At 44.5% G+C, this 15,107-nt stretch overlaps 1 protein-coding gene across 1 annotated transcript in view; it reads left to right on the top strand.

Moving 5' to 3' along the window:
* Positions 1-14,849, top strand: part of otog (otogelin) — a 54,783-nt gene extending 39,934 nt beyond the window's left edge. Inside the window, exons 36-54 of the mRNA XM_064338004.1 lie at positions 216-361; positions 494-583; positions 694-880; positions 1,368-1,588; positions 2,067-2,205; positions 2,305-2,493; positions 3,046-3,255; positions 3,418-3,522; positions 3,828-3,932; positions 5,422-5,523; positions 5,934-6,032; positions 6,532-6,572; positions 6,662-6,737; positions 7,041-7,219; positions 7,854-7,958; positions 8,396-8,515; positions 9,850-9,895; positions 12,519-12,598; positions 12,949-14,849. Coding sequence (XP_064194074.1) covers positions 216-361; positions 494-583; positions 694-880; positions 1,368-1,588; positions 2,067-2,205; positions 2,305-2,493; positions 3,046-3,255; positions 3,418-3,522; positions 3,828-3,932; positions 5,422-5,523; positions 5,934-6,032; positions 6,532-6,572; positions 6,662-6,737; positions 7,041-7,219; positions 7,854-7,958; positions 8,396-8,515; positions 9,850-9,895; positions 12,519-12,598; positions 12,949-13,149 — 2,441 coding nt within the window. The 3' untranslated portion in view covers positions 13,150-14,849. The remainder of the gene's footprint in view (positions 1-215; positions 362-493; positions 584-693; positions 881-1,367; positions 1,589-2,066; positions 2,206-2,304; positions 2,494-3,045; positions 3,256-3,417; positions 3,523-3,827; positions 3,933-5,421; positions 5,524-5,933; positions 6,033-6,531; positions 6,573-6,661; positions 6,738-7,040; positions 7,220-7,853; positions 7,959-8,395; positions 8,516-9,849; positions 9,896-12,518; positions 12,599-12,948) is intronic.
* The last annotated feature ends 258 nt before the right edge of the window (positions 14,850-15,107 follow it).

The following is a 15,107-nucleotide window of genomic DNA, read 5'->3' on the forward strand; positions in this document are numbered from 1 at the left end:
TGTCTGTCTCTCTGTCTGTCTATGTATTTCTCTGGTATGTTTCCATCCACAACCACTTACTCTGCCATCATGGCCAAACACACAGTAATAATACATTTAACTAGGTGTAGGAAAGAAAGGCAAGTGTTCTAACTGGCAGGCTGTTCAATTAGTTTCACAGGAGGACAGATCTGTTTCATCAGATGGTGCTCAATGTGCCTGTGCTGAATCCACAGGTCGCTGCTCCCTGTTCCCGGACTTGAACGTCATCACATTCGATGGCAACAGCGTGGCGATCTATAAGGCAGCATCGTACATCGTGACCGAACTTCCCGACGAGACTGTGAGCATCCAGGTGCAGGAGTGCCAGACCTCAGACACGGTAAGGCTTGCTGATAACATTCTCATGATCCCATAATAATTTTATCTCAAGCATGGCTGACAGCATTAACTGAACTCTGTGTTTGCCTTCAGATTTTCATGCTGTTGTTTTTTTTCTCTTCTCTCATGAAAGCCGCTGTGGAATTTCACCAGCCTGTGTCTGGTTGCTCTTAACATCACACACAAATCCAATCAAGTTCTGATCAACCGTCTACAGAGACGGGTAAGATGCCATCTCTCCGCCTTCTCTTTCATCGGAGTGTTACAGTGTACCATTTTGCCTTTGTGTAACCTCGAGATAACAGTAAAGAAGCTCCGGGGTGTCTGTGCCAGTTGTATGTGAACTCCAGGTATGCCAAGCCCAGGTTCAGGAAGTACGGCTACGAAGTTTTGGACACCGGAAACATGTACCTGATCCGCACTCCGGCCGGCCTGAAGATCCAGTGGTTTCACAGCACAGGGATGATGGTGGTGGAGACAGACGGCTACGGCCACAAACTCTCCACCATGGGCCTGTGTGGTATGTACAGTACCAGCCAATATACACCACTGTGGGCTGTGGCATATACCATGCTGGCCTGTAATCAGCACTACGGGGCTTTGTGGACTATACCACACTAGGCCCATATTCAGCACTATGGGCTTTGTGGCATATACCACACTGCCCTGTATTCAGCACTATAGGAGTTTTTAGCATATATCACACTGGGCTCTGTTCAGTACTATGGGAGTTAGTAGCATATACCACACAGGACTAGGTATATGCCACAAAAGCTACTGTAAGACACCGGATGAGCCAGCCAGCAGCGGCACAAATAACAGCAGTGGCACAAATACCAGCGGAGGCACAAATATTCATTTGATGTGGCGCGCAAGCTGACCTGTCAGCGCCAGTGCGGAAGATGAATGGCCGTCATTAAAATGGCAGGGGGGCTCACAGTTGTGCGTTTTTGCGGGGTGAGGCAATGATGCAGAAATGGCGGGTCCACCTCTCCGTCTCTCCGCAGGCTGCTGCGATGGTAACCCGGCCAACGACCTGACCCTGTCCAACGGGACGACGGTGGGCGAGGGCGAGGACCCGGCGCTCTTCATCGATAGCTGGCAGGTGCCCAACACCACCGTCTACGTCAGCCAAAGCCGCCGCCGCGAGGTCAACTGCTCCACCAGCGACTGCTCCGAGTGCCTGGACATGCTCAGCAACCACAGCTTCGCCTCCTGCCACGCCTTCGTACGTCCACCACCAGCGACTGCTCCGAGTGCCATAACAGGGGCTTTCACGTGCACTGAATTAAATCATTTCAGAAAAAAGCACTGCTACATGTAAAAAATAAACACTGAGCATCCGTTTTACCCTAAGAAAGAATCACGGTGTTCCTTTTCTTCTGACAGAGTGATGTTCTCTCTCTTTATTGAGCTACATCAGCTACAGAGAGAAATGCTTTTCTTTGCCATCATTCATTGTATGAGTGATAATGTTCAATAAATTGAATTTAATTAAATAATGAACTTACCTAGGAAGCCAATGCTAATGCTGCTATGTGCTAGATAGCTAATGTTAGGTGGGAAACGTTAGTCAAGTTGACTAGATTAATGGTCATTTTATTTTGTAAAGTTCTGACATCTGCACAATTAATGGAGTATGTCACTGAAGTGACAATGTTAATTCAAAAATAAATGAATTAATTTGCGATCTGTTTTGAATTCAGGTTCCTCCCACAATATTCTGTGAGGTGTGGGTGCGTGACGCAGAGTATGTGAAGAACCCCTGTGTTGCGCTGGCTGCATACGTGGCCTCCTGTCACAAATTCAACATCTGCATTGAGTGGAGGAGCCCGGACTACTGCCGTAAGCTCCGCCCACTTCCTTTAATTGGTCTGTTTCGGAGATGAATGAGATCATTAATAACTGATGATTTTACATATGAAATGCGCTGTCTCCTGGCAGCCTTCACCTGTCCCGACGAGCTGCGCTACCAGGCCTGCCTGCCGGCCTGCACCGCCCAGACCTGCCCCAGCCACGAGCTGGAGTCCGATCCTGAGGACTGCTCCGGCCTGACAGAGGGCTGCGTGTGCCCCGAGGGAACGCTCCTCCACCGGCCCTACTCCGCCCTCTGCATACCTGCCTACAAGTGCGGTATGCGCCCTCTTACCCAGTGTGTGTGTGTGCGTGTGTGTACACCCACATACCCAGTGTGTGTGTGTGTGTGTGTGTGTGTGTACACTACCATGCCCTGTATGTGTCTGTGTATTTGTGTGTGTGTGTGTGGGTGTGGGTGACCATCAACCAGTGTTGTGTTTGTGTGTGTGTGTGGTCACCATACCTATTGTGTGTGTGTGTGTGTGTGTGTGTGTGTGTGTGTGTACACCACCATACCCTGTGTGTGTGTGTGTGTGTGTACATCACTGTACCCTGTGTATATTTGTGTGTGTATGTATGTGTGTGCGCAGTTTACCTTCTGATAGAAGCCTCATTCTACAATTTCACTTTTGTCCGGAGGTCACTACTGGAATCATTATAATCTAGTCATGCAAAGAACGGAGAGTGTATTTACTCTGTTTGTGTGTACGTGTGTGTATATGTGTGTGTGTGTGTGTGTGTGTGTGTGTGTCTGTGTGTCTGTGTGTGTGTGTGTGTGTGTGTGGTGTGTGTGTGTGTGTGTGTGTGTATGTGTGTGTTTGTGTGTAGCCTGTACGGACAGCTTTGGGAACCCCCGGTCCTCGGGTGAAGTCTGGAAGGCGTCTAAAGACGGCTGCTGCATGTACAAGTGTGACAACGACACCATCGTGCCGATGGAGTACAACTGCTCCTCGGTGCCCCAGCCCGTGTGCCGGAGAGCGGGGGAGGTCACCGTCAGCCTGGCCGATGACCGGAGCTGCTGCCCCCGGAAAGCCTGCGGTGGGTAACCATGACAACGCACACAACGCACAAGACAATGTAAAACCCCTCAGTGCCGCACACAGCACACGGGAAGAATTTCCCCAAAGCACAGTGTAATGAGTACAGCCTAATGTAGACCTGATACAGCAAAGTGAGGTGCCTCTTTGTGTCTCCGTGTAGTTTGCAATCAGACGCTCTGTGACGCGTACCCTCCCGAGTGCAAATATGGAGAAAAGCTGGTGTCCTACTACAGAGAAGACTCCTGCTGCCCAGACTACGTATGTGGTGAGTGGATCTATAATCACAGACTGCAACATGGCTTAATGTAGTGGAACCAAATCCGCTATATGAGAATACCTGTGTAGACATGCTGTCCATTGTGTGACAGTTAAATATAGTTATGATTTTCGGAAAAGAGCATTGCACTTTAAAAGTTGTTTGTTATACTACTTTCCTGTAACTGTGTATACCTGTGTTACCATATTACTGTGTTACTGTGGTGTGAACGGTGTGGAGCATGCTCAGTAAGGCTCTCCTTCCCATCTGTGATGCTAATGCTCAGTTCCTGTGTGTGATTGGCTGGTGTTCAGAATGTGACCCCAATCTCTGTGAGTCTGACATCCCCGCCTGCAGAGAGGACCAGACCCTCATCGCAACCCGGGCTGATGGGAGCTGCTGCCTGGCGCACATATGCAGTGAGTCACTCACACCTGCAGAGACACACACACCTGTACAGATTCACCCTCCTGCTCATAAAGTCACCCTCACACAACCCTCCATACACTCACACCTGCAGTGACACACCACCTGTACAGATTCACCCTCACACCTATAGAGTCTCCCTCACACAACCCTACTTACACTCACACCTGCAGTGACACACACACCTGTACAGATTCACCCTCACACAACCCTCCTCACACTCACACCTGCAGAGACACCCGCACCTGTACAGATTCACCCTCACACCCATGGAGTCTCCCTCACACAACCCTCCTTACACTCACACCTGCAGAGACACACGCACCTGTACAGATTCACCCTCACACAGCCCTCGTTACACTCACACCTGCAGAGACACATGCACCTGTACAGATTCACACTCACACCTGCAGAGACACACACACCTGTACACATTCACCCTCACACAACCCTCCTACACTCACACCTGCAGAGACACACACACCTGTACAGATTCACCCTCACACAACCCTCCTCACACTCACACCTGCAGAGACACACACACCTGTACAGATTCACCCTCACACTCATAAAGTCTCCCTCACTCAGCCCTCCTTACCTCACCCCACACCCTTACATCACAGACACATACACAAGTAGGATGTACCAAGATTCACTATGACTCACACACCCTGTCCTCACACCTGCAGAGACACACACACCTGTACACATTCACCCTCACACCCATGGAGTCACCCTCACACAACCCTCCTTACACTCACACCTGCAGAGACACACACACCTGTACAGATTCACCCTCACACAGCCCTCCTCACACTCACACCTGCAGAGACACACACACCTGTACAGATTCACCCTCACACAACCCTCCTCACACTCACACCTGCAGAGACACATGCACCTGTACAGATTCACCCTCACACAACCCTCCTCACACTCACACCTGCAGAGACACACACACCTGTACAGATTCACCCTCACACAACCCTCCTCACACTCACACCTGCAGAGACACACACACCTGTACAGATTCACCCTCACACAACCCTCCTCACACTCACACCTGCAGAGACACACACACCTGTACAGATTCACCCTCACACAACCCTCCTCACACTCACAGCTGCAGAGACACATGCACCTGTACAGATTCACCCTCACACAACCCTCCTCACACCTGCAGAGACACACACACCTGTACAGATTCACCCTCACACTCATAAAGTCTCCCTCATACAGCCCTCTTTACACTCACCCCCACACCCTTACATCACAGTACACTCATACACAGAAGTTAGGAGTGTATTTTGGCTTTTTTTGCAGAGATTTCCATACTTATTGGGAATGTCAGACACATCCCTGTGTATTGTGTGAGTTCCTATGAGTCAGGGCTACATACTATACTGTGTTCTGGGGAATATTTCTTCAAGCAATGACATTGGATTGTGTGTGTGTCTGTGTTTGTGTGTGTGTGTTATACAGTGTGTGCTGCTTGTGCTGACGTTACTCCTGAATGCCAGGAAGGAGAGGTGCTGACAGTTGATGCTAACAGCACAGATCGCTGCTGCCCAACCTATCACTGTGGTGAGCCAGACCCCACCATACACTATCCCACAGTCACCGTGTCTACTGCCATACTGCATGATTATAGTCACATTTAGCATACTGTAAAAATGATTAAGGATAGCAAAAGAGTGTAATGAAACATAAATGTGAGAACTGGTGATTAGGTATTGAATTGTGTGTGTGTTTGTGTGGGTGTGCGTGTGTGTGAGTGCATGTGTATTTTTTTTAACAGATGTGTTTTTCTTTCATTGATAAGACCATGACCTATTTTATGTGTTGCATGGAAGAGGAGAACACGGTTTGTTCTTGTGATATAATATTGGAGAGCAAATCCCCCAAACTAATTTACATCCCATTTTATGTTTGACCTAGAAACCGTGGCGCTTTTCCGGTTTTAAATGATTTGTTTTGTGCTGTTGTGTTTGCAGTGTGTGAGCCGTACCGATGCACAGGCTTCTCCTGCCCTGAGGGCATGTCTGAGGTGTCTGTGGCTGTTCCCGAGCAGTGCTGTCCGCTACGGACATGCGGTAAACCCGCCATCTCCTCCACTTTATTCTACGCAATGTTACTGAACCTCACTGAACACTGTTACTGATCCTAATTGCACATTGTTACTGATCCTCACTGTACACTGTAACTGATCCTAATTGCACAATGTCACTGATCCTCATTGTACACTTTCACTGATCCTAATTGCAGTGTCACTGATCTTCACTGCACACTGTCACTGATCCTAATAGCAGTGTTACTGATCCTCACTGCACTGTCACTGATCCTAATTGCAGTGTCACTGACTTTCACTGCACACTATCACTGATTCTCACTGCACAGTGGCACTGATCCTCACTGCACACTGTCACTGATACTAATTGCACAGTGTAACTGATCCTCACCGCACAGTGCCACTGACCCAAACTGCATACTGTTACTGATCTTCAATGTACACTGCCTCTGATCTGATCTGCCTTGCCTTTTAATACTGAGCACACACTCACCAGCGTTTCTGTGTGTCCCTGTGTATTTCAGAGTGCAGTTGTGAAACTATCAAAAGGCCAAAATGTGATCTGGTGGGTACATTTCCAGTAGGACTTTATAAATCAGTGCGTATTGATGACTCGTGTGCAGTTTGATTTGTGTGTGTTTTTTTATTCATAAGGGCGAGACCATGCAGCTTGACAGGGCTTTCATTGCTGACCCAAAAAACCAATGTGGCTGCAAAAAATACAAGTGTGGTGAGTTTAAGGCTGATTCATTCATTTACAGTCTACACTTCTCAACATCGCTCTGTATGATTCGGTGAGGAGTTATAATGGAAATATTTGTGTGCATGCTTATGTGTCTCTGCGCATGGCTGTATGTATGTGTGTGTTTGTTTGTGTATATGCGTGATTGTGTGTGTGTGTTTATGTTTGCGTGTGTGTCTTTGTGTATGTGCATGATTGTGTGTGTGTTTGTGTATGCATGCATGCGTGTGTGTGTGTGTGCGTGCATGCGTGCATGTGTCTGCGCATTCCTGTGTGTGTGCGCGCACGCAGAGCGGGATGCCGTGTGTGTAGACGGTGAGAGAGGTGTAATGCGGCCAGGACAGACTCTGGTGGAGCACAGTGCTGAGGGGGTCTGCTACACCACACAGTGCACCAGCAGCCTGGACCCCCACTCCGGGTTCTACCGCATTCGGGCCACCAGCACCAACTGCTCGGCCCAGTGCCAGCAGGTAAGACATCCTCTGCATGCAGTAGAGCAGGGAGGCTCTCTCTGGCAGAGGAACCCCTCTTAATGAAATCACTAACATTTCTCAGAACTTCACACCTCTGTCCTTTACCTGCAAACGCCTGTGATGCAGAGCTGATTTAACCAACCAGTAGCACAGGGCTGCCCAACCCTGTTCCTGGAGATCTGCCGTTGTGTAGGATTTCACTCCAGCCCTAACAAAGCACACCTCATTCAACAGCTAGAGACCTCATTGAGCTGCTAATTAGTATCAGGTAAATCAGGTGCGCCAGATTAATTAGGCTTGAAATGAAAACCTACAGGACAGTAGATCTTCAGGAACAAGGTTGGGCAGCCCTGCAGTAGCATGTCTAAATCATAATGTCATCGTGTCAGGAATTTGTGTAACACATTGGATCTGCACACAGCTATGTGGTATAAGTAGACAAAATAACAATTACTGCACAATGATCACGGGACTACCACAAAAGTACAATTCATCTGAAAGTCTAGAATTAGTAATATATGAAATATGGAGAAAGTGAAATATATTTTTCAATCTTGGTGCATGCCTTGTGTTGTAAACCCCTGTTGTGGTAGTGCGCAGTTTCTCAGTCTCTCTGGTGTGTCTCTTTCAGAACCAGATATACATTCCGCCAAATGACCAGACCACATGCTGTGGAGTGTGCAAGAACATCTCCTGCTTATATCAGAATGAAAATGGATCCATCTCGCTCAGCAAGGTATACAGAGTGCAAACGCACATGTGTCTGTAGGAGTATAGAATGTCATCATAACTGTCAAACGACATTACAGACCTACCAGTCACAGAGGTCATTTTAAACCATCAGTGCAAAAAGAAAGCAGTGCAATGATATCTGAAATAATTATTTGTAATAATTTAATTGATTTTGCATTCATTTTACTCTTATGTATTTTATTTTCATTCCACTGTGAAGCACTTTGAACTGCTTGTTTCTTCCTTACTACTACTATTATTATTATTATTATTATTATTATTACTATTATAATTATTATTATTATTATTATTATTATTATTATTGCTATTCTGTTCCAGTAAGTGTCTGTTTGATGTATCTATGGATGTGTCTTTCCTGGTCATGAACATTAGCTGACAGTGTTAACACACAGTAAGCGCAGGTGTTCCATGCTCTTCCAGCCCGGAGAAACATGGGTGTCCCAGTGCACCAAGTACGAGTGCGCAGCCACGCTGTCTGGCCCCACGCTGGTCTCCTATTCCTTCAGCTGCCCCCCCTTCAATGAGACCGAGTGTACCAAGGTATGTGCGCTGCCAGCGCCCCGGGGACAGGTTCAGTGTAGCCACAGCGTGCTCACTTTAAATCTGAGTGACAACCTTTCAGTATGCTCCTGCTGTGTGACTTAGTGCAGAAATGAATGGCATATGTAAAAACTGATGCGGCGTTGTAGTGGGTCTCTCTGGGGTGGGTTTGGGTGGGGAGGGTATAGTATGATCCTTGGTATGGTCACATGACCCACAGTCCTGAATCCAGTCCTGTAGGCTGACATATTGTTGCCCATAGCCATTTTCATGTAGAATTTTTTGTTCGACAGATAATGTGATGAATTGCAGTGCCTCTTGTTTTAGTGATGAGATTACAAATTACAGCACTTCTTGTTTTACAGATTAGATCACAAGTTACAAGACATCTGGTTTTAAATATTGAATTTCAAGTTATAACACTTGTTTTACAGTTTAGATTAAACGCTTCAATATTTCTTCTTTTACATTTTAAGTTTTTTACTTTAAAAGTCACAGTCCTCCTTTTTTCCACCACTTAGATGATCAATTATTATATTAACACTTTGCTGCTTTGTTGAGTTTCATATAGAGTACAGCAGCGGATCCCAAGCTCTTTTCTGAGAAGGTTGTTGTGGGGCTCAGAATACATATGGCAGGCCTGGCATTCACACTAGTGAAACTTTACACTGAGCTCTGTAGTGTTCCCACAGTTCTTCTGCGGTATGTTCAGATATACTATTTTACTCCTTATTTGAATGTATTCAAGTTTAAGTGGTGGGTTGCATAAAAGTGTATTCACTAATTAAGCTGGTTGGGGGTTGGGAAAGTTAGGGAGCCACTGCAGCCCACTGATTAAATTTACATTACCCCAACGGCAGTGCGTAACCCTGCAGTTCAAAGCTCCATTACCCCAATGGCAGTGGGTATCCCTGCATTTCAAAGCTCCATTACCCCAATGGCAGTGGGTATCCCTGCATTTCAAAGCTCCATTACCCCAGTGGCAATGGGTATCCCTGAATTTCAAAGCTCCATTACTCCAATGGCAGTGGGTATCCCTGAATTTCAAAGCTCCCCAATGGCGGTGGGTGTCCCTGCATTTCAAAGGTCCATTACCCCAATGGCAGTGGGTATCCCTGCATTTCAAAGCTCCATTACCCCAATGGCAGTGGGTGACCCTGCATCTCAAAGTTCCATTACCCCGATGGAAGTGGGTATCCCTGCATTTGAAAGTTCCATTACCCCAGTGGCAACGGGTAACCCTGCATTTCAAAGCTCCATTACCCCAATGGCAGTGATGTGACTCGGCATCTCCTCTGTTTTGTGAAGCCACACTGACGGTTGTTTTGTGCTAGATTGGGGGGACCATCATCAGCTACATGGATGGATGCTGCAAGACCTGTGAGTATCCTGGAGAGAAACAGAATCGAGTTTCCCGCTAAGCGCTGTAGCTAATATATAGTAGCACAGATCTGTAGTCTCCTACTGCTTGCTATATATTTAAATGCGCCACAAAATGTTCTTTTCCTTTCTTTAACACGTGTTTCAGAATACATGTTTGAGCTCGTATATGATTACTGTATACCCACATTCAACAATGGATAATTTGGAGAATTCAAGCATCTGTTTTTGATGTTGCAAGCTGCAATATAGCTTAAATATGTATTCTTGAGACCTTTTTCCTTGGACCTTAAATTGGCAAAAGTACTTAAATTATCTCTCTCTTTTGAAAAATATATTTTTTTCTCAAAAATACCTGCATTTCCCCCCATAATGTGAATGTATTAGCTATATGCATACTTTATATGCTTTTCAATGTAATGCAATGAAAATGCTTCAACCACGTTCATAATTGCCCATTCAATAGAAAAACATAAGCAACCATGACTCACCAATCCCACTGATTACTGAACATCAAGAAGCATGTTCCCCCTTCAGGAATAAAATGTAACATCCAGGATAGTACTAGTACTGTCCAGCAAATGGAGAGTCACGCACTCACATTAAAAAGCTGTTTATCAACTCTACCATTAGATCAATTATGGCCTGATTCAGTCCTCTCACAAAGCCCTAGAGTTGTATTGCTATGAATAGAAGTATTTGGCCTTCTGTGAGATTACCTTTCATATTCAGAATAGCAGTGTCAAGTCATTCCATGTAACTGCATAACAGTCTCTTACCATTAGTCTATATGTGCATTATGAAAAGTTCTATGTATGAGAGGTATGTAGCCAAATTCTCCACTGTATTCATTATATATACTGCAGTTATCTCACCTAACTCACATAAAAATGTGTGGAATCTTCAGGCTATCTCTAAACACTGTTCTACAGAACATACATCAGCCCCTTTCATCACTACGATATAGACATATTTGTTTTGTCGTATGCAGAGTGGGAGCAGAGATGGAAAATCCAGGTTTTTGGAAAGTAAATGTCCGCCCCAGTATTTCGTTCCTGTCACCTTTTTTGGCCAGGAGGTCTAACTAATTAGTGAAATCAGCTGGCTGAGTTCATGGGTGGAAGAAACACATGGCAGGACTTTTACTTCCTGACCCCTGGACTTTCCATCATTGAGTGGGAGGACTGAAACTAATCCTAGGAATATACATTTTAAAGTATATATTTTAAAGGTGAAGGTTTTCTTGATTGATATCAAATGTATCCTTAATTTCTCCCTTGTTGTATTCTGTATGAACCATCAAAAACAAAGAAGATAAATTGTGTGAGTGTGTGTGTGCTTGCTCGTATGCAATTGTGTGCTTATGTGTGTGTGTGTGTGTGTGTGTGTGTGTTGATTTTCTACTACTGTTACTTTGGTTACTATTGAAAAGCATAAAAAGTAAATGCTTAACCATCTGAATTTTTTGTGTGTGGATCTGCAAGCTGACCAACGTGTACCAATCTCACCAGGCTCTGGATTGTCCCTGTTTCCATTTCCTGTTAGCCCAATGACTCCCACAGTTAGCACTAACTGTGAAAGAGGTACCAGTTACTGGAGAGAAAAAAAAGGCTTGCCAGCACCATTGTTGATTTCCAACAATGTACTCCCTTTAAAAAAAAAAAAGGACATGGGACACCACAAAAACAGTTTCTGAAAAATATTTTTCATATACATTTTGTCATTTCTCCTCCTTCAAATCTGTGCTGATAATGTGCGTGACACAGCTAAAGCTTCAGCCCCATTTTGCACTGTGTGGGCAGTGCATTGTTGATCGCCAACAATGTACTGTTGGTAGTGGCCACTTAGTGAGCATCTGTGTAGATCTGTGTTGCATGTTATTGTGCCTGTCTTCAATTGTTAGAAACTAATCACGTAGAAGAGAGTGGAGACATAGTAGGAGACCTCTAGTAAGTCTTTGGGTGGTGTGGCACAACTAGCACTAGTTTTAAGATGCGTTTTCTGTGCATGCTTCATTGCTCTTCAAAAAGGAGTCTCTTCTCTTTAAAAATGATGAACAATGATAATGAATGCCAAATTACCCAAACAATTACACCACTTGATATGCTTAACCCTTTCTTACAAATCATAGAAGAGAAGTGTTTTTTTTTGTTTTGCTTGTTTGTTTCGTTATATTTTCCATTTCCATTTGAACATATGATGGATATATCATATGTACAGGGATAAATACATCTAATATCTAAGTAGAGTTCTTGGAAAAACATTTTTAATAATGTAAATGCCGTATTGTACGTTTATGTTCCCCTGCCTATGAATGTATGCCGCTGAATGGAATGTGGCTAAAGCACTGCAGTCTCTGATATTCTCATATTCACACAAACTCATAACTCTGGACATTAAGTCATTACTTTTAATTGAACAGTTCCTACTTCTGTAAATAACTCCCTGCACACATTCTGTGCCAGTTGTGTATGTTTCTGTGAATTGCAAGTGACTCGCAAATGGAAATGAATCTGAATTAGCAGAGATTGTCAGAGAACACACTAAATGTACATCATCCAGCTAACTGATCCCCCAACATATGATGTATGAGTAAATTTATCCCTGTTTTTATTAAACTCAGGTAAAGAAGATGGGAAATCCTGCCAGAAGGTGACTGTCAGAATGACGATCAGGAAAAATGACTGTCGGAGTAATCGACCAGTAAGTGTGTTCCCTTATCTTGATTTACAGTAGTAAATACTGTGCTGTCCCTTTAACCCAGTTCACCGTAGGATGTGTCCTTTAATCCCAGTTTACTGTAGGATGTGTCCATTTATCCCAGTTTACTGTAGGATGTGTCCTTTAATCCCAGTTTACTGTAGGATGTGTCCTTTAATCCCAGTTTCCTGCAGGATGTGTCCTTTAATCCCAGTTTACTGTAGGATGTGTCCTTTAATCCCAGTTTACTGTAGGATGTGTCCTTTAATCCCAGTTTACTGTAGGATGTGTCCTTTAATCCCAGTTTACTGTCGGATGTGTCCTACAGGCCTGAGTTGGCTCTTGTCTTCCAGGTGAACATCGTGTCCTGCGATGGGAAGTGTCCGTCGGCCAGCATATACAACTACAACATCAATACGTACGCGCGGTTCTGTAAGTGCTGCCGGGAGCTGGGCCTGCAGCGGCGCAGCGTGCAGCTGTACTGCAGCGGGAACTCCACCTGGGTCAACTACTCCATCCAGGAGCCCACCGACTGCTCCTGCCAGTGGTCTTAGGGTCACCGCCGCGCCCCCCTCACAGGGAGAGGGGTGTCCCGACGCTGTGCCCCGCAGCTGCAGTCCCGCCAAGGAGGGAGGGGTTCAGGGGAGGCGCTATAGATTTGGGGGGGGGGGAGGGGGGTTAAAAAATCAGCATCTGCCAATCGTTTCAATCAAACAATAATCCAACAATAATGTCACCGTAATACTCACCGTAATTATGACTAGCATACCATTAACCAGAAAATAACCGTAAGCTCTTCAGAGGGTATAATCAATTCCATTTTACAGTGCCTCTGTTTATGTACAATATATCTGGTCGCATTTACAACGGGTTTGTTATTAATGTGAAGAGCTGCATGATATCCCTGCCTAAGTTTACATTTGGAGGCAAAGTGAGCGTTTGACGTGAGGTCTGCAGGTGAGGTAAACCACACCCTGGGACTGAGGTGAGTCAGGAAAACGGGGTGTCTGAATGTAGGGGTACGGCACACAGGTAACAAGCGATGCAGTACATTTACAAAGCAAACTTATATCGTACTTCTTCAGCATGCCTTGTACTTTAATCCATTAGTCTGTGCTGAAGGGCTGGGTAACAGCACACATGCTGTAGGTTAGCCCTCAGTATCCACCTCAAATCTACCGGCCTGCAGAAATGGCCGAACACTGACAGATAACACTGGTACTAATTCTTTGAATTACCGACAAAAATTTGTGTTCATCTGTGAACAGTTCGTAGGTTTCACAGAGCAATTGGGTTCGCTTCAGTTACATCAGTAGGTCTGTGAGAACATCAGGCTGTCACCAACATGTTCAGTACCAAAAAAAAAAACCTGCTTAAGATTTTGTGTTTCCAGACATGTAAAGTTGTCACATCCAGCACACAGACTGTTCGCATTCCAACGGATATCTGTATAATCATCCACTTGAGAATTAGAGTTCCAGTATAGCAGGTTCTTTTAAACGGTACTGTACGTACATAGCATGGCTCTGTTGAACTGTATTTATTTTGATATGAATTTTACATAATCTTGGCACGAAAATACATTAGCTAATATGTGTCAAATATATAATTTGTCTCCTGTTTTGTACATAAGTAAAATTTCAGACTTTTGTTCCTGTTAAATATTGAGTATTTTAAAAAATGTATTAACAGATATTTTGCTTTTTAGAAATTATGAGTGCATAATTCAGTGTTCACATGGTCTATATTTCACTCCCAGTAAAATGTGTAACAATTGAAATCATTTTAGCACTTTATTTATATAATCCCTCACGTTCGGTAGATTGAGATTTTTTGTTGGTTTAATTCAGCACAACACAAATGAGTTCCAGCACTCAACAGTTTCTAAAATTAATATGTGAACCAACTAGACTAATACGATTTCAAATGAAAATTTTCTAAGATGTATTGGATGACTTGGCCAACATATTAGGAAGAAAAGAATATACCAGGGCAACATAAACTGTATGAACATGTATTAAACTGCCATCTTAATTGGAAATCCCCACACATGTACAACTAGTCTGACAAATTCAGCTGTGATAAATTTTAAACATTTATTGAAGATATCTGAATTTCATTCATGTTCATCATTGTAAAATCCTATGTTTTTTGAAATGCTCATAGTTACAGTTGCAGTTTGGCAAATAATTTAATGTGTACCATAATAATGTACATTTTGCTTTTTTCAATAAATATTTCCTTAGAAAATCTCCATCTTGGAACACCGGTCTTTTCCTTTTAGAGTGCAACCTTGCGATTCAAAGAGGATGAGACGGCCTTACTTTTCATCAGAGAGTGCCGGGACCTCTTTGGGGACCCTCGTGGATTTGGGATGTGTATTTTCAGAACGAGCTGAGGATGTACGCGCAGGTACGCCTCTCGTTTCTGGGGGCCCCACAGCTGTTTCTGGGGTCTTAATTCTCCGTTGGGGTTGATTGTTATGAAATGTTTGGCTTCCCCCATGGCGCGG

The sequence above is a fragment of the Anguilla rostrata genome, chromosome 5 (genome assembly GCF_018555375.3).
Source record: "Anguilla rostrata isolate EN2019 chromosome 5, ASM1855537v3, whole genome shotgun sequence".
Taxonomy (NCBI): domain Eukaryota; kingdom Metazoa; phylum Chordata; class Actinopteri; order Anguilliformes; family Anguillidae; genus Anguilla; species Anguilla rostrata.